This window comes from Sciurus vulgaris (genome assembly GCF_902686455.1).
Source record: "Sciurus vulgaris genome assembly, chromosome: 11".
Classification (NCBI taxonomy): Eukaryota; Metazoa; Chordata; class Mammalia; order Rodentia; family Sciuridae; genus Sciurus; species Sciurus vulgaris.
In genome coordinates this window covers 74,310,847-74,331,179 of record NC_136472.1, presented here as the reverse complement: position 1 = coordinate 74,331,179, position 20,333 = coordinate 74,310,847, and the positions used below count along the sequence as shown (strand labels likewise).

Sequence of the window (20,333 nt, the reverse complement as noted above, 5' to 3'; positions counted from 1 at the left end):
ATTTAATAACTATCATTAATGATAAATAAAACTGTTGCATATGTAGAATGTTATTGTCCAACATGATAGCCACTAGCCACTTCAATGTATCATATAAGCCAAATCTGAACTGAAAAGTACTGCAGGTACAAAATATGCATCAGATTTCTAAATGTGAAGTACTTTATTACAATTTTTGTACTGATTATATGTTGAAGTAACACCTTTGTAATATTAATATGTTAATTGCACCCATTGCTTACATTTTTAATGTGGCTACTAGAAAGTCTTCCCACCTCCCAGCACTGGGGACTGAATCCAGGGGTACTTTACCATTGAGTTACATCCCCAGTGCTTTTTATTTTATTTTGAGACAGAGTCTCAGTAAGTTGCCTCGGGTAGCCTTGAACTCACAGTCCTCCTGTCTCAGCCTCCCAAGTTGCTGCAATTACTGGTGTGTACCACCATGCCCATCTAGAAAGTCTCAATTTCAGGTCTTATTTCTACTGGACAGTGATATTCTTGAAGTTCCTGGGTTAGTGATGGGAAACCAAATGGTCAAAAGTCTGAGCACTAGACATATGACCTCCTTGGTGAAAGAATAGGAACTAAAAATCCTTGCATAATTCTAAAATTTTACCAATTAGAGGGGTATGATACCACTCACTTAGATATCAAGAAGATATGGAAGAATGCAGGCATCTAAGAATAAGAATATATTGTTTTGGTGAACTGATTATGCCTTTTAAAAATGTCTCTACATGACTCTAGAATGCTGCACTAAAATTACAAGGCATGCAGAGAGGTGGTAAAAGAAAAAAAGATTCTTCATGGACTACTCAACTGTTCACTTCTTTACTTCACTTAGTCAATTTGGATTCTTCAATCTGAAGAAAGAAACTCCAATAATCACAAATCTTCCTTTATTTATGTACTTTTTTTTCTCAAATCTGAAGTGTCTCTAGATTTAGAAAAGTAAGCACTTAGTTAATTCTCTTGTTACTAACCTGCATTTCGTATTGCAGAGTCATGTGGAAACACCAGGATCCCATTCCTACCACTGAAATGTAAAGAAACAAATAAAAAAAATTAGCATGAAATTCCTTGGGACTGACCAGAGTGATTTAAGACAATAAAATAATTCATAGCACTGAGTTTTAAGGAAAACAAAGTTTATAAAATCTTGTGGTAAGATATAGCTGACTCTGGGCATGTTCTATAATTGAAATTTCATGTAGAAGAAAATGAGTACAATATAAGTTCTTTAAAATTCCCTCCACAAAGTGATTTACTAGACTGACAACATCTCTTTATTTATAAATGGAGTATTATAAATGGAATATTATGAAATATGTTACTGGATGCTCAGGATAAGCTTTAATGTGCACAACTAGTTCAGTACCTTTTAGCATTCTTTTGCACTTCTGATTCAAATAGCTGAGCTGTATGCTTACACTAAGTGCCAGTCATTTATGCTTGCCCCCAAACCTGCTAATAATACTGTATTGAGTTAACAGAAATACAACTTCAAAAAGAAAGTTTCTTAAAAAAAAAATTAAATGCTTAAAACAGATTCTAGTATGAGAAAATTGTATTTATTTGGGTTTGTGTCCATGTTCCTCTATTCTGTACCATTGATCTACCTTTCTATTTTGGTACCAATACCATGCCGTTTTTGTTACTATTGCTTTGTAGTAGAGTTGAAGATCTGGTATTGCGATACCCCCTGCTTCGCTCTTCCTGCTGAGGATTGCTTTAGCTATTCTGGGTTTCTTATTCTTCCAGATGAATTTCATAATTGCTTGCTCTATTTCTATAAGGTACATCATTGGGATTTTAATTGGAATTGCATTGAATCTGTATAGCACTTTTGGTAGTAGGGCCATTTTAACAATATTAATTCTGCCTATCCAAGAACATGGGAGATCTTTCCATCTTCTAAGGTTTTCTTTAATTTCTTTCTTTAGTGTTCTGTAGTTCTCATTGTAGAGATCTTTCACCTCTTTTGTGAGATTGATTCCCAAGTATTTTATTTTTTTCGAGGCTATTGTGAATGGGGTAGTTTTCCTAACTTCTTTTCTGAAGATTCATCACTTATGTATAAAAATGCATTAGATTTATGAGCATTGATCTTGTAACCTGCTACTTTACTGAATTCACTTATGAGTTCTAAGAGTTTTCTGGTGGAATTTCCAGGTTCCTCTAAATATATAATCATGTCATCAGCAAACAGGGACAGTTTGAGTTCTTCTTTTCCTATTCGTATCCCTTTAATTTCTTTAGTTTGTCTAATTGCTCTGGCTAGAGTTTCAAGGATAATGTTGAATAGAAGTGGTGAAAGAAGGCATCCCTGCCTTGTTCCAGTTTTTAGGGGGAATGCTTTTAGTTTTTTACCATTTAGAATGATATTGGCCATGGGCTTAGTGTAGAAGGCCTTTACAATGTTAAGAAATGTTCCCCCATCCCTATTTTTTCTAGTGTTTTGAGCATGAAGGGATACTGTATTTTATCAAACGCTTTTTCTGCATCTATTGAAATAATCATGTGATTCTTAACTTTAAGTCTGTTGATATGGTGAATGACATTTATTGATTTCCAAATGTTGAACCAACCTTGCATCCCTGGGATAAAACCCACTTGATCGTGATGCACTAAAATCAGCATACTACAAAGATACAGTCACATCAATGTTCATAGCTGCTCAATTCACCATAGCCAGATTGTGGAACTGACCTAGATGCCCTTCAATTGACGAGTGGATAAAGAAACTGTGGTATATATATACAATGGAATATTACTCAGCCATAAAGAATGGGTAAAATTATGGCATTTGCAGGCGAATGGATGAAATTGGAGAATATCATGCTAAGTGAGGTAAGCCAATCTCAAAAAACCAAAGGGCAAATGATCTCACTGATAAGCAGATGATGACACATAATGGGGGGTGGGAGGAGGGCAAGAATGGAGGAAGGAAGGACTGTAGAAAGGGAAAAGAGGGGTGGGAGGGGTGGGGGGAAGGAAAAAAATAACAGAATGAATCAAACATTACCCTATGTAAATGTATGATTACACAAATGGTATGCCTTTACTCCAGGTACAAACAGAGAAACAACATGTATCCCATTTGTTTACAATAAAAAAAAAAAAAAAACTACATGGATAAGGCATAAAATAAAGATTATGCATACCTTAAAAAAACAGATTCTATAAAAGTGAGTTGCTAATTAAAATTACCATTGGAGAGGGTATGTGTTAGATACCTGACAAAGATTGGGAAAAAATGGTAATAATCTGAAAAGATACTATATTCATGTCTCAAGTTCTTCTGAAGTTTCTTCTCCTTAAATAAACTATTTTCATGTTAAGAGTTTTTTAAATATTCAATTTTTAATAACAAAGACTAAGTAGAACTAAATTTAGTTCCATATTCAAAGGTCGTGCCCTACATCAAATAATTGTCAAAGATTATACAACTAGGAGGTTTTCAAGATGGCAGAATAGAGAAGGTTGCTTTCCTGGCTGCTTCACGGAGTGAAACCAAGAAAGCAGACAGGCAGCTTCTCAGCAAGGTGGGCGAACAACAACAACAAAAGAAAAGCAGGGGGACTTTACTGGAATTTAAACTGAACATTCAAAGCATACTGGGGACTCAGGAGGTTCAATATAATAAAATAAGGAAGAAATCCCCAGCAGCACAGCCATTACTGCGGATGGCCTGAAGCACAAGCCAGAACGGTCCCTTCCCTCCACAAGCATAGTGGAAGGGTAAGGGAATTAAAGGAGCTACATTTTTGGGAGGCCTGAGGCATGTCTGGGTACAGAGCATTTAGAGATCAAGGATATTGCCCAAACCTGAAAGATGCATTGCACAATATCTGTTGTGTGGGGAAAGAAGCTGCCATCTTCTCCAGGCCACATGTGGAGGACAAAGGAAGGAAACATTTGCAGTTGCTGCACGCAGAAGGGCAGCTAAGGTGGTTAATTCCTGGCAAACGTGAGTTTGGCCCAAAATACAGGCCCAGTAAACACACAATGCGTGACACAGAGTGTGCTTATATGACCAGGAGAAAATTAAACATGGAGAGAGGTTACACAGAGGGCAACTGGTCCTGGAAACCCAAATGACTCTACCCCTCTCACTTCAATCCAACTGTGTGCAGGACAGGCTGGGAGAGATGCATCTGGCCTGGAACTCAGAAGAATGGGGGAAGGAGAGATTGCAGACTGAACCTGAGACCAGAAAACATGGGGTCTGAAGGTGTCATAGGGGACTAAGAATTGGGTACCCTACCATACAAGTAGAACCCAGGAGAGATCTCTGTGATAGTCTTCAAGTACGGACAGCAAATACTGGGTGTTGGAGGTGCACTGATTTAAAATCTCCAGACCAACTGGCATCCAGCAATGAGCCTGTAGCCCACCGTGGCCTAAACCCCGACTCCAGGAATTCTGCCTACAGGATTACCTCTCTCATTCCAGCAATCCAGAGGGTGGAGCATCACACTCCAGAAGAACCGACCTAAAACTGCTGGGAAAAGAAACTAAAAATCTTTTGAACTCTAATGGAAAGAATTCTTTACCTTTTCATCAAGATCTTTTTTTTTTTTAATTATTTTTCTCTGTTTAATTGTGACCCTAATGGCACATGGACATTTATACATATTTATATCTGTTTTTCTTCTCATTTCTAGCATTTTTGAATCCAGTTATTTTTCATGGTTTAGTTTTTTTGTAACCTATGTTTGATTAGTATATTTTAGTTTTGTTTTATATTCTTTTCTTTTGTTTTTAAAAATTTTTATTTTACCTATATATTTTTTTCCTACCCGTTTCCCTTGATTCTCTCTTTTCTTCTGCTAAGTCAGTCTCCATTGTTCTCCCTTTTACTCTTCCTTTAATTTTTACTTATTCTCCCCTCCTCCCTCAGAATCACTTATGTTCTCACCCTGTCCACCATATGAAATTATAAACCCTTTTGCAAACTTGCTGTTTTTATTGTAGATAATAACTGATCATATCATTTCTGTTTATGTGATAATTAACACTGTAGATGTCATAGTAAGGAACTATTTGGTTTAATGCTATATATTGTTTGCATTTGGTGGTTGTTGTTATTTGTCTCCCCCTAAACAGTGAGGTACTGGAAAGCTTTAGGGACACTATAAGTCCATAGGGTAGAAACTCTACTGCCTCAGATCCATACTGTTAGATGGGCAGACAAACAATAAGCAAGGGAACAAACTGCCCCAAACAAATCAATATGTAGGTTGCTAAACTGATATGCAAAGTAAAGAATAGTATAAGAAATGAAATCAGAGGAAAAAATACAGAAAATGAAAGATCACTTCAATAAAGAGGCAGAGATTCTGAAAAGAAAACCCAAGTAGAAATCTTTGAAATGAAGGAAACAATAAACCAAACTGAAAATTCAACAGACTAGACCACTTGTAAGACAGAACCTCAGGCAATGAAGACAAAATATATAATCCTGAAAACAGAGTTGACCATGGAGAAAAGCTGTTAAGAAACCATGATCAAAACTTCCAAGAAATATGGAATAACATGAAAAGACCAAATTTAAGATTTATTGTGATAGATGAAGGCATGGAGATACAAACCAAAGGAATGCACAACCTTTTCATGAAAATATCAGAAAATTTCCCAAACCTAAAGAATTAAATACAGGAGTCTTACTGGAGCCCAAATGTACAAAATTACAACAAACTCACACCAACACACACTATAATGAAAATGCTTAACATACGAAATAAAAATAAAATTTTAAAGGCTGCAAGAGAAAAAAATCAGATATGTATGGGGGAAACCAATTCAGATCTCAACTAATATCTCAACCTAGACCTTCAAAACTAGAAGGTCCTGGAATAACATATACCAAGCTCTGAAAGAAAATGCATGTCAACCAAGAATCTTATATCCAACAAAATTAAGCTTCAGATTTGAAGATAAAATAAAAATCTTCAATGATAAAAGTTAAAACAATTCCCAACCAGAAAGCCTGCACTACAGAACAGTCTCAGCAAAATAGTTCATGAAGATGAAAAAAAAAAAAGGTGAAAATAAGCAAAGGGAGGAATTACACTGAAGGAATAGCAAATCAAAGGAGAAACTGATTCAAATTAAAAACTAGACATAAACCCAAATGACTGGGAATACAAATTATATCTCAATAATAATTTTTAATATTAATGGCCTAAACTCATCAATCAAGACACAGACTGGCAAATTGGATTAAAAAACAAGACCCAACAATATGCTATGTCCAAGAGACTTAGCTTATAGGCAAAGACATCCACAGACTGAAGGTGAAAAGATGGGAAAAAAACATATCACTTGTGTGGATCACATAAACAAGCAGGGGTTTCTATACTCATATCAGATAAAAGGGACTTTAAGCCAAAGTTAATCAGAAGGGTCAATTAAGGACATTTCATACTGCTTAAGGGAATTACACATCAACAAGACATAACAATCATAAATATCTATGCCCCAAACAATGGAGCATCTATGTACATCAAACAAACCCTTCTCAATTTCAAGAATCAAATAGACCACATCACAATAAAACTGGGTAACTTTAACACACACTAGATAGATCCTCCAAACAAAAACTAAATAAAGAAGCTATAGAAGAAAAAATTAAATTGATAATTTGACTTAACAGACATATATAGAATACTTCATCCATCAATGACTGAATATACTTTCATCTCAGCACAGGGATCCTTTTCTAATACAGACCAGGTTATATAAACTATCACATATGTTGGCATACAATTGTAATATTACCTTAATATATTTTTATATCTGTAGGGTTATTCTGATAGCTCCCTTTCCATTGATACTAAATTTTATGTTCTTGCTTTTTTCTTGATTAGACTTACTTATTTTTATCAAATTTTAGCTGTATTATTTCTTCTCTATTTCATATTTCTGCTCCTACTCTTATTTTTTCCTTCAAACTACATAGTTTGAAAATAATTTGATTGTTATTCTAGCTTCTTTCTGATGTGAGCACTTTAAGTTATAAATGTTCATCTGAGGACTGTTTCATCCCAGAGATCCTGATATTTTAAGCTTTTATTATCACTTAGTTCAAAGCACTTTTTATTTAATTTGCTTGCACTTTATTCCTTGACCTCTGAGATATTTATAAGGGTGCCATTTAATTTTGAAATAGTTGACATGCAGGAAATCATGCAAGAAACACAGTCTGCATGATTTCAAATTTTAAAAAAGCAATGGAAATGTTTTTTATATTGATTGTATTGGTTACATACATGTCAAAAATAAGAAAGCTACATACTTCAAATACGTGCATTTTACTGTACTTCAATTTTACCTCAATAAAGCTATGAAAAAAGATTATATAACTATATGTCTTGACAAAAACGAAACTTTGAGATTTTGCATTTTTCAGTAATTCTCCATTTCAATTTTTTAAAAAAAGAACTGACCAAATAAATATCTGCCCCTATAACATCTAATAATAGGAGTTCTCTGAAGAAGTTCAGTCCAGCATTTACTGAGCACTTCCTACTTGCCAAACAGTTACTAGATGCTAAATACAAAGAGAAGATCCAGTCGTTGACCTTAATGAATCATGTAGTCTAGTGGAGAAGACAGAAACACAGAAGGTATCAGGACATGGAGATGATATGTGTAGAGTATCAGGGGAATACAGAGGAGAGACACTTGTGAAGGAAATCAGAATGCAAGAACCAATGACAGAGTTAACACTTAAGGATACACAGGAGTTAGCTCAATGAACACACTGAACAGTGTTTCATTAAATAATCTGTATAAGGTCATCTGTGAAAATTTCAAACTATTCTTGCTTTTTAAAATGTCATTATATACAATGCTATCATGTTATTTTTCTCAAAATGAGATGAGGGAAACAGTTACTATACTCATTTCACTAGAGATATGAAATAGGCTGGTTAGTGTTTAATTTGAAAGAGAAATTAGAAGGTGCAAAGGTGGATAAATTATCTAATTGTAGGGGAAAAAAAAACCCTGTGAGTTAAAGTCATACAAAATACTATGCAATAAAAAATAAAGAAAGGTAACTATTCATCTGAAAGATACAATGGCCACACTTTATCATGTACCACTCAAGGACTATTTTTATCTTAACCCTTTTGAAGTATTTTCATTACTGTTATAGTATGTATCATTAAAAGTCCAATTTTTTAGATCTCTATAATTTGTTTCCTTTCAGTAATCTGGGTAACACATAAAATAGTACTCTGCTAGAAAATCTATTCTGGTGGATACTCTGAGGTTTCAAATTCCTTGCAGGGGAGGGCAGCACTAAGTTTACTTCTTCATTTTATTTTCATCTCTTAAAAATTACTCTGCTACAACTGACATTCCTGTACATTTAGAAAACAAAGAGATATAATAGGATAGCACAGCATTACCTTTGTTCTTACAATATTTTATATTTTGTCCCTTTAAAGCAATCCACCAATTTTTGCTGAAGTTTACCAACTTTTATTTTTCCTCTAAAATCAAGAAGTTTTACTCTGGAAACTTTATCTATGAGACATGAAAACATATTTAGATTAAAATATGAATTGTGCATACAGATTTATACAAGTAGCCTGGAAATAACCCAGATGTTCTTCAAAGGGGACAGTGATTGAATTGTGACACATCCAAGTGGCATAGTACATACTTGCAATAAAAATGTAAACTATTAATTCATACAACATATAACATATAACCTAACCAGAAAGTTAGGTTATAAAGAAAAGCCAAATGGAAGAGGTTATACCCTATATAATTCTTTTTACCTAACATGGTTGAAATGAAAATACTATTAAGAAATGAACACATAATGACTGCCTGTGATTAAGGAGGGGCTGGAGGTGACAGTAGAAGTATATGAGGGAACTTCATAGAAGTGGCATTGTTCTCTATCTTCATTGTGTTGATGTCAATATCCTGGATGTGAGACTGTACTATAATTTTATAAGGCATTACCATTGGGGGAAACAGGACAAAGGGTATGTAGGATCTCTGCATATTGCATCTTATGCTTATGTGAGCATCCTACTTAAGGTCACAATTTTTCATTCAACTCATTATCTAAGGGTATTTTAAGATGTTTACCAACTTTATTGAGATATATTTGCCTGCCATAGAATTCACTTGTTTAATGTGTATAATTCAATGGTTTTAATATGGAGTTATATAAGTATCACCTCAACTAATTCTGTAACATTTTCATAACTCCCTCAAATTCCATTTACGTCATACCTTATTCTCTATGAACTTCTCCAGCCCTAGGCAATCATTAATATACTTTCTGTCTTTATGGAGTTGCCTACCTAATAAAGCAAAGTTGTCAGAATATTAAACACATATCTATACACATCTAGGGATTGACATGCTCGGTTTGGCATTTAAAAAACATCAGTCCTGTTACTGTACAGGAAAATGTCTGAAGAGGTAGTTTCCTGATAACAGAAATATTTTTAAGTAATCCATATATGTATATTTACAAAGTATATATATAGGGTGCTAATATATATACTTAAAAACCTCTAAAACAGAAATTTAGAAAAATGAAGTAAAGAAGAGAGATATATACAAATAGAAGTTAAAGAGGTGCTCCTACATCCTAACAGGTAATCCTTCTTACCCCTGGGGGTGTAAGCATCCTAGATGGTTTTCATTTCATTTCATTTTTGGTACTGGGGATGGAACCCAGTGGCCCTCTACCACTGAGCTATATACCAGCCCTTTTTCTTATTTTGAGAGTCTAACTAATTTGCTGAGGTTGACCTTGAACTTGTGATTCTCTTGCCTCAGCATCCTAAAATGCTGGAATTATGCATATGCTACTGAACCATTTATTTGGCTAGTTTAAATAGTAAAGAATACACTCCTTGAAAGGCACAGGTGGGACTTCATCATCTAGTCCCACCCATTTCTTCTTCTGCAACCTATAGCTCAATCACATCGAACTGCTTTCTATCTCTGGCCTCACAATGTCAACTCTGAACATGTTCTATTCAGATTGACCAATTTTTAACAGTTTGTTATTTTTTTTTCTGAGCCATTTATGAATATGATGGCTACACCATATCCTTTTACCCCTTAATACTTCAGTGTGTATCCATATTAATTGATACCTCCTAAGTCAAATCCTCTTCTGCTTCCTTTCTAGTTAAGTATATCACACAAGAAATGTCAGAGATAATGTATGGCTCAGTCAGTAGTTATCAGCTTTTGGTGCACACTGGTTTTACCCACATAGCTTTATAAATGCTATGCCAATTCAGAAAATCCTGATTCAATAGGTGCCTGTTACTTGTATTTTAAGGGTGTGTCAATGATTCTGTCTCACATCAAAAGCCAAAAATTCCTATTAGATTTTAAGATTCCTAAAAGAGCATATATATAGTGCTTTTAAAAATTTTTGCATCAAATATTAGCACCAGACACGGTACTTTATATGTTCTATCTCCAAACCTTCCACAAGTCCTACAAGCCCCAATAAAAGTCACCATTATTCCCATTTTGTATAGAAAAAACCCAGTGTTCAAAAAGGTTACTTAGCTAAGGTCACATAGCTGGTAAAAGGCAGAACTAAGATTAGAAACAAAGACTGTCTGGCCCTAATGCTCTTTTCTATGTTTCACTGCCCTTGGAAGCAAAGAAATTTTAGAATTTTGATAAGACTGGGGGAGTGTCCAAAAATTAGAACTTTTATTTAGTGAAAGACTCTCTAGTGTTCTATGCTACCATGAGGTAAGAAGTCCAGAGGTTTCAAGATGGCAGACTAGAGGGTGGCTGCATTTCATGTTGCTCCAGGACTCAGGATTCAAGAAGAGGAGATATTGAAAGACTTGGGACCAACTCAAAGCCACTGGGTGAGTCTCTCCTGTTGGGGAGGCATCCAGGATGAGGCGGTAGTCCCGGAATGCAGGGAACTTTGTGAAGTAGAGTTGCCCAATGAGACACCCCTCCCTCCGCTGGAGCAGTGAACTCAGACAACTGGAAGCATTGTAGAGGAGGCCGCTCAGTACAGCGCTTGGACTCAGAGCAACCCACCAGGGCTCCAGGTGGCTTCCCAGAGGAGGGGGTGCGCGGCGAGCTGTTTGGACTCAGAGCGACCGATCCTGAACACACGGCGGGGGGGGGCTGCCCGGAGGAGGAGGAGGAGCGTGGCGGGTCGCTTGGACTTGGAGTGACTGCACCAGGGCTATGGGTGGCTGCCCAGAGGAGGAGGTGCGCGGTGAGTTGTTTGGACTCAGAGCGGCCGCACCAGAGCTCCGGGAGGCTGCCTGGAGGAGGTGGTGAACGGCGGGTCACTTGGACTCAGAGTGACCGCTCCTGAACACCGTGGGGCTTCTCGGAGGAGGAGGAGGAGTGCAGCAGGTCACTTGGACTCGGAATGACTGCACCAGGGCTATGGGCGGTTGTCGGGAGGAGGAGGTGCGCAGTGAGTTGCTTGGACTCCTAGCTATCAAACCAGAACACCGGGTGACTGCCTGGAGGAAGAGGTGTGTGGCGGGTCGCTGGGACTCGGAGCAACTATACGGGGCTCCAGGTGGCTGCTCAGAGGAGGGACCGCACAGCCAGGCGATTAGGTGCAGAGCAGGGTCCCAGGACCTAGGCGGCTTCTTGGTGGAAGAGCCGCACAGAGACAAGCTGAGGGCTGGAGTGAAGGTTCCAGGGCTGCGGGCAGCTTCTCTGAGGAGGGGCAGCTTAAGGAGACTGTCTGCGAAGGGTGAGGCTCCCAGGCCCAGGAGGTAGGTCCGGGCCCCTGGGAACGTTGCAGAGGAAGGCAGCCCAGCCCAGGCAATAGTTGGGAATTGAGGGGAACCTCTAGGAGGGAAACTGACCAGCGAGAACTCCCCATCAGGTGAGTCTTCCCTGCCAGGTGAGGTTTTCCCACAAGGACAGTAAAACCAGAGGCACAGGCCCAAACAGGCCTTGCCTCAGCCCGCAGCCTAGTTCCCCTTTGGATGACCATTGGTCAACAAGTGGAGGCACCTCTGCCCACTAGCAGGCCATCACCCCTAGAGAGGCAGCTTCCTTGTGGAGCACATTATCAACTTCCTCCAAGACTTCAGGCTACTGAAGGCTAAGAGGGGATATACTAGAAATCTTCAGGGACACCATAAGTCAATAGAGGAAACCTGCAATATCTCAGTGACCCACTGATACCTGAACAATATGAGAAAACAAGGGAAGAAAATGCCCCAAACAAATCTAGATGTTACATCAATAAAATCCAATGACAGCATGGCAGAGGAAATGACAGAAAGGGAGTTCAGAATGTACATAATAAAAATGATCAGGGAAGCAAACGATGAGATAAAAGAGCAAATGCAGGCATTGAATGATGAGATGAAAGAGCAAATGCAGGCATTGAATGATCACACCAATTGACAGTTAAAAGAGCAAATACAGGAAGCAAAAGATCATTTCAATAAAGAGTTAGAGATATTGAAAAAAAAAAAACAAACAGAAATCCTTGAAATGAAGGAAACAATAAACCAAATTAAGAACTCCATAGAAAGCATAACCAATAGGATAGAACACCTGGAAGACAGAACCTCAGATATTGAAGACAAAATATTTAACCTTGAAAACAAAGTTGACCAAACAGAGAAGATGGTAAGAAATCATGAACAGAATCTCCAAGAACTATGGGATATCATGAAAAGGTCAATTTTAAGAATTATTGGGATTGAGGAAGGCTTAAACAAACCAAAGGAATGAACAATCTATTCAATGAAATAATATCAGAAAATTTCCCAAATCTGAAGAATGAAAGGGAAAATCAAGTTCAAGAGACTTATAGGACTCCAAATACACAAAACTACAACAGACCCACTCCAAGGCACATTATAATGAGAATACCTAACATACAAAATAAAAACAGAATTTTAAAGGCTGTGAGAGAAAAGAACCAAATTACATTCGGGGGAAACCAATACAGATATCAGCAGATTTTTCAATCCAAACCCTAACAGATAGAAGGGCCTGGAACAACATTTAGAGGAGGCAAGTCTCAATTTCAGATATTTGTAAATAAAATTTTTGAGCCATTTATGATACATCATTTCCTTTTTTGATTAATACTTTAATGTGTATTCTAGATCCTTGATAGAGAACTATCAAGCATGAAACTGGTTTTGTGCCCAGGATCTAGGAAAACAATAGCAAAAGAAGGAGTTGGTATGCAAAGGGAAGAGAGAAATAAACTAGGATACTTGAAATCAGCTTTCTAATGTAAACCAGATGAAGGAAATTCAGCTGTATCTCTGCATTTCAGAAGTAATCAAAGAAGAGTTCAGAAAGAATTTTGGTCACTTCCTCTCCAATCAGTGATTAACTCAAGCACTCTCCAGACATTAAAATATTGGAAAGAAAATGAGAACAAGATGATAAACACTGATATGGCCAGCCTCTAAAATTGTTTTATCATGATGACTATACCCAGATCCAAAGAAAAATTATTACACATTTTAATGGGGGAAGAGTGAATTAAAACCCTTCTAATTGCTAAAGTCACAAAAGGAAAAGAACAATAAAAAATTCCACCAAAGTTAGCAATATCAGCATTTCAATAATGACTTTTATTTATGAAACTTGTAATTTCAAAAAGTAGTAATAATATACTGTACATTCCAAAAAGCTAGAAGAAAGGATTTTGAAAGTTTTTTTTACCACAATAATAAATATTTGAGATAGATATGTAATCTGATTCAAATGCAATGTATACAGGTAACAAAACATCACATTACCCCATTAATGTGCATGATATTTTTGTTTTTAACATTATCAGTTTAAGATAATTTAATTAGCTCGGTGTGATGGCATGTGCCAGTAGTTCTAGCTACTTGGGAGGCCGAGGCAGGAGAATCACTTGGGCCAGAACTTCAAGGCCAGTTTGAGCAACATAGCAGGATCCCCCATCTCAATAAATAAATATTTAATAATAAATTGTGCTTTATATTTTTATTTTGAATTTGTTGTGGTACTAGGGGTTGAATCCAGGTTTTCATGCATGCTTAGGCAAGTACTCTACCACAGAGCTACAACCCAGCCCTTTTAAATTTTATTTTGAGACAGGATCTCAAAGTTGCCCAGGTTGGCCTTAAATTTGTAATCCTCCTGCCTCAGTCTCTCAAGTAGCTGGGACTACAGGTGTGCACTGCTGTGCCCAGATAAAAGTAAGTTGTAATTTATCTTTTTCTCATTAGATCTTAATGATTATACATAGTAGTTGGGTTCATCCCAACAAAATCAGACATGCCTGGAAATCAATTTCAATTCATGATTGTCCCCTAACCTCCCCACGTCCCCTCCTATCCTCCCTTACTCTGCTCTACTAGACTTCCTTTCACTCATCTATTAATTATATTTGATTGGTTCTTTACGTAATCTTATCCTTCTCCTCCCCTTTATTTTACTTTAGCTTCCACATATGACAGAAGACATTCGACATTTGAGTTTCTGAGTTTGGCTAATTTCACTTAGTATGATATTCTCCATGTCCATCCATTTAATGGCAAATGCCACAATTTCATAATTTATAATGGATGAGTAGAACTCCATTGTACATATATGCCACATTTCTTAATCCATTTATGGGCATCTGAGTTGCTTCCATAATTTAGCTATTGTGAATTGTGCTCCTATAAACATTGATGTGGTTCTGTCGCTGTAGTATGCTGATTTTAGATCTTTGGGAAAATATCCAGGATTGGGATAGCTGGGTCATATGGTGGTTCCATACCTAGTTTTTAAGGAATCTCCAAACTGCTTTCCAGAGTGGTTATACTAGTCTGCAGTGCCACCAACAATGTACAAGTGTTCCTTTCTCCCCACAACCTCACCAGCATTTACTGTTGTTTATATTTTTTTATTTGTTCTTATTAGTTATATACGGCAGTAGAATGTTGTTTGTATTCTTTTGATCATTGCCATTCTGACTGAACTAAGATGGAATCTAAATGTAATTTTGATTTGCATTTCCTTGATTGCTAGAGATGTTGAACATTTTTTCATGCATTTATTGGCCTTTTGTATTTCTCCTACTGCGAAGTTTCTGTTTAGTTCTTTTGCTCATTTATTCACTGTTTTTTTGGGGGGAGGGTGCTAAGTGTTTTGTGTTCTCTGTATATTCTGGATATTAATCCCTAATTGAATGAGTAGCTGGCCAAGCTTTTCTCCCATTCTGTAGGCTCTCTCTCTCTTCATGATCTTAAATCATTTCCTTAGCTGTGCAGAAGCTCTTCAGTATAATGGCATCCCACTTGATTATTGAATTCATTTCTTGTGCTTTGAAGGTCTTATTAAGGGCTGGGATTATGGCTCAGTGGTAGAGCATTTGCCTAGCATGTGTGAGGCACTGGGTTCAATTCTCAGCACCACATATAAATAAATGATCCAGTTTTTCCAGCATCATTTGTTTAAAAGGCTGTATTTTCTCCAATACGTATTTTTTGGAACCTTTGTCAAATATCAGATGACTACAGGTTTGTGGGTTTATCTCTATGTCTTCTATTCTATTCCATTGGTCTTTGTATCTATTTTGGTGCCAATACTATGCTGTTTTTGTTACTACAGTTCTGAAGTATGATTTCAGATAAGGTAATGTGAAGCCTTCTGCTTCACTTCCTTGCTTAGTATTGCTTTAGCTATTCTGGATCTCTTATTCTTCCAAATGAATTTAAGATTTTTTTTTCCGATTCTGTGAAGAATGTCATTGGTATTTTGATGGGGATTGCATTGAATCTGTATATAGCTTTTGGTAGTATGGCCATTTTGACAATTTTAATTTTGCCTATCCAAGAACATGGGATGTCTTTCCATCCTCTAAAGTCTTCTTCAATTTCTTTCTTCAGTGTTCTATAATTTTTACTGTAGAACTCTTTTTTTACTTCCTTGGTTAAATTAATTCCCAAGGTGTTTTTTTTTGTTGTTTTTTTTTTTTTTTTTTTTTTGAGGTTATGGGATAGTTTTCCTGATTTCTTCTTTGACTGAATCTCTGTTGGTGTATAGGAAAGTTATTGATTTATGGGTGCTAATTTTGTATGTTGTGATCGCTAAATTCATTCATAAGTTATAGAAGGCTTCTGGTGGAATTTTTCAGATCTTCTGGATATAGGATCATATCATTGGCAGAGAGAGTTTTACTACTTCTTTTCCTATTTGAATCCATTGATTTTCTTTTCTTACCCAAATGGCCAATGTTTTGAGGACTATAGTGAATAGGGGTGGTAAGAGTGAACAGCCTTGTTCTTGTTCCTGAATTTAGTGGAAATGCTTTTAGTTTTTCTCCATTTAGTATAATGTTGGCTTTGGGTTTGTCATAAATGGCTTTTATGATATTGGGCTAAGTTCCTTCAAACCCAAGCTTCTTCAGGGTTGTGTGTGTGTGTGTGTGTTTATATTTTAGTTGTAGATGGACACAATACCTTTGTTTTATGTGGTGCTGAGGATCAAACCCAGTGCCTCACACGTTAGGCAAGTGCTTTATCACTGAGCCACAACCTGAGCCCTTCTCCAGTGTTGTTAACATGAATGGATGTTGGATTTTATCAAAGACCATGTCTGCATCTTCTGCATTGAGAAGATCAAATGCTTTTTTTAAAAAAAGGTTGGAAAAATTACTTTATGAAGCCTTAAGAAGCACTGAGTATAATTCAACTGTAATCCAGGTTTAGATACAGTTTAATAATAGTTAATTTCCAAAATAAAAGTTATCATAGGTGAAACCATGAAATTTCCTAACACTTGATTTTAACACATTGCATTAATTTTCTAAAACTCTGAGGAACCATTACTTACAATAGATGGAGTATTTATGAAAAATCTGCTATCAGGTATATTTTTGTGTGTATATTTGTATATATAGAACCCAAGAGATTATATGAACTAGGAAGTAAGTTTGTATGTCATGTCTTAACAGCAGAGCAAGAGTGCAGAGTGTGAAACTTTTCAAAGTACTGGGTGTCTTTGTAGATATCAAGAAATTGCCTATAATCAAGAAGAAAGTGAGGAAGTTGGAAGATCAGAATAAGTATGAGTCCTGCTGCCTTTGGAAGGCTGTCACTTTCGACGTAAAAATCAGAGACACTGATGCAGCAGCTAAAGCAAAGCACAGACTTGAAGAAAGACAAAAAGCAGAAATCTGAGAAAGGAAAGAGAAGGAAATTCAGTGGGAGACAAGGTTATTCCATGAAGATGGAGAATGCTGGGTTTATGATGAACCATTATTGAAATGTCTTGATGCTGTGAAGCATTAGGTTGGGAAACACAAAAGTTTACAACCAATGATCAGGGCAAGTTGTCCTAATTAAGCAGCAACCTTACTTTGGTAGAACCTATCACTCCCTTCTTATTGCAGTGCTTCCTATCTCAGGGACACTGAACTTTCTGATGCAGATGAACAATTAAAGCCAAAAAAGTTTCCCTTTATCTATGGCAGTTAAGATTTTGACTTCAATCCTGAGTAAACTTCAGGTTTTGAAACAAGGTGCCTGCTCCTTTTCCAGACCCCATGCTTTGAAAAGATCATGTGATTTTTGTTCTAAATTTTAAGTGTTGAATCACATTTATTGACTTGCATATATTGAACCAATCTTGCATCCCTGGAATGAAACTCACTTGATGATGGTGTTTTATCTTCTTGATGTGTTTTTGAGTGTGGTTTGCTAATATTCTATTTAGGATTTTTACATCTATTCTCATCAGGGATATTGGTCTATAGTTTTCTTTCTTTGATGCACCTGGTTTTGGTACCAGGGAAATACAAGCTTTATAAAAAGTATTTGGGAGTGTTCCCTCTTTCAACTTCATGGAATAAATTGAGAAAGTCTGGTGTTAGTTCTTCTGTAAAGGTCTGGCAGAACTCAGCTAAGAATCCATCAGGTCCAGGCCTTTTCTTTCTTGGAAGCCTTTTAATTTTTGTTTCAATTTAATTACTTGACATTGGTTTGTTTATGATTTCTATATCTTCCTGGCTCAATTTGGGCAGGTCATATGTGTCTAAAATATGTCTTCCATATTTTCCAGTTTATTGGAGGATTATCAGATCAAAATAGGATCCTGTGTATTATTTTGTTTTTTTTTTTAAATTTAAGTTATAGATGGACACAATACCTTTATTTTATTCATAAATTTTTATGTTGTGCTGAGTATCTAACCCAGTGCCTCACACCACACATACCAGGCAAGTACTCTACCACTGAACTACAACCCTAGCCCACTGTATTGCTTTCTTATTCTCAATTTCATTGATTTTGGTTCTGATTTTTTTTTTTTTTTTTTTTTTTTTTTTGTGATGCTAAGGATTGAACCCAGCACTCTACCAGCTGAGCTATAAACCCAGCCCTTTGGTTCCGATCTTATTTCCTGTCTTCTACTGATTTGATGGTTGGTTTATTCTTCTTTTCTAAGGTCTTGAGATGGAGCATAAACTTTTTTATTTGGGCTTTAATTTTTTAATGTAGGCACTCAGTACTATAGATTTTCCTCTCAGAATTGCTTCCATACTGTCTCAGAGATTTTGATATGTAGTGTCTCACTCACTTCTAAGAATTTTTTGATTTCTGTTCTCATTTCCTCTTGAATCCATTCTGCATTGAAGAGAATATTGTTTGACCTCCAAAAGTATATGTGATTTCTACTATTTTTCTTGCTGTTCATTTCTAGTTTTGTTCCATTTTGATCTGATAAGATATGTGAGATTATATCATTTTTTAATATTTGCCAAGTGTGCTTTATATCTATTTTGGAAAAAGTTCCATGCACAGCTGAGAAGAAGATAAATTCAGCTGTTGTTCTGGTTTGGATATGAGGTATCTCCCAAAAGCTCATGTGTGAGACAATGCAAGAAGGTTGAGAGAAGAAATAATTGGGTCATGAGAACCTGAACCCAATCAGTGAATTAATTTCCTGATGGGCTTAACTGAGTGGTAACTAAAGGTGGGTAGGGTATGGCTGGAGGAGGTGGGTCACTGGAGGCATGAGTTTGGGGTACATATTTTGTATCTAGTTAGTGAAGTCTCTCTCTCTCTGCTTTCTGATCACCATGTGAACTGTTTCCCTCTGCTATACTCTTCTGCCATGTTGTTCTGCCTCACATTCAGTCCTGAGGAATGGAGTCAGCTGTGTATGGACTGAGACCTCTGAAACTGTGAGATCCCAAATAAACTTTGCTTCATCTAAAATTGTTTTTTGTTAGGTCTTTTAGTCACAGCAGTGAAAAAGCTGACTTAAACAGCTGTTTTGGGGTAGAATATTTTGTAGATGTCCTTTAGATCCACTTGAGTTATACTGTTGTTTAGGTTGGAGATATCTTTGTTGTTTTTTTGTTCTGATGACCTTCGATTGGTGATAAGGGTGAACTTAAATCCCCCAGTATTACTGTGTTGAGATCTACGTGGAATTTAATGTCACGGAGTATTTTTACATGTAATTAGGTACACTGACATTTGGGGTGTAAATATTTACTATGGTTATATCTTCTTGTTGAACTGGTCCCTTTACTAGGATGTAATGTCCTTCTTTGTCTCTTCTGATTAATATTTGCTTGAAATCTACTCTATGAGATAACAGAACAGATCCTCCTGCTTGTTTTCTTGGGCCATAGCCTGGAATGTTTCTGCCATCTTTTGACCTTCAGCCTATGGGTGTCTTTGCCTATAAGATGGGTCTCTTGTAAACAGCATATATTTGGATTTTGTTTTTTGATCCATTCTGCTAATCTGTGTCATTTAGACCATTAACATTCAGTGATAGTATGGATATGTGTGTGTGTGGTTTCCTGCCATTTTGGTTTTTTTACTACATTTTATCCTGTCTTGAATTCTTATTTAGTGGATTATTCTTCTATGTAACTTCCTCTGTGGGTTTCAGGAATTGTTTTTGCCATTCCTCTGGATTAAGTTTACCTTTGAGTATTCTTTGTAGTGCTGGTTTGGTGCTCATGAATTCTTTTAGTTTATTCTTGTTTGTGAAATGTTTTTATTTCCCTGTCAAATTTGAAACAGTTTTGCTGGGTATAGTAACTAGCTGACAGTTTTCTTTTAGGGTTTGGAATATCTCATTCCAGGCTCTCCTTGATTTTCAGATCTGAGCAGAGAAATCAGAAGTGAGCCTTACTGCTTTGCCTTTAAATGTGACCTGTTGTTTCTCTCTTATGGCTTTTAACATTCTTTCCTTGTTTTCTATGTTAGGCATTTTGATTCTATGTGTTGGCAAGCTTTTCATCTGGTTGGGTCTATTTGGAGTCCTGTAAGCCTCTTATATTTGGACATCTATCTTGTTTCTGATATGGGAGAAATTTTCAGTTACTA

At 36.5% G+C, this 20,333-nt stretch overlaps 1 protein-coding gene across 3 annotated transcripts in view; it reads right to left on the bottom strand.

Annotated features, from left to right (window-relative positions):
• Positions 1-20,333, bottom strand: part of ACER3 (alkaline ceramidase 3) — a 178,707-nt gene that overhangs the window by 88,192 nt on the left and 70,182 nt on the right. For 2 of the 3 annotated variants that reach the window (XM_079103994.1, XM_079103995.1), the window contains one exon: positions 987-1,039. The exons of the other annotated variant lie outside the window; for it this stretch is intronic. In XM_079103994.1, coding sequence (XP_078960120.1) covers positions 987-1,039 — 53 coding nt within the window. The remainder of the gene's footprint in view (positions 1-986; positions 1,040-20,333) is intronic. 3 annotated transcript variants of the gene reach the window in all.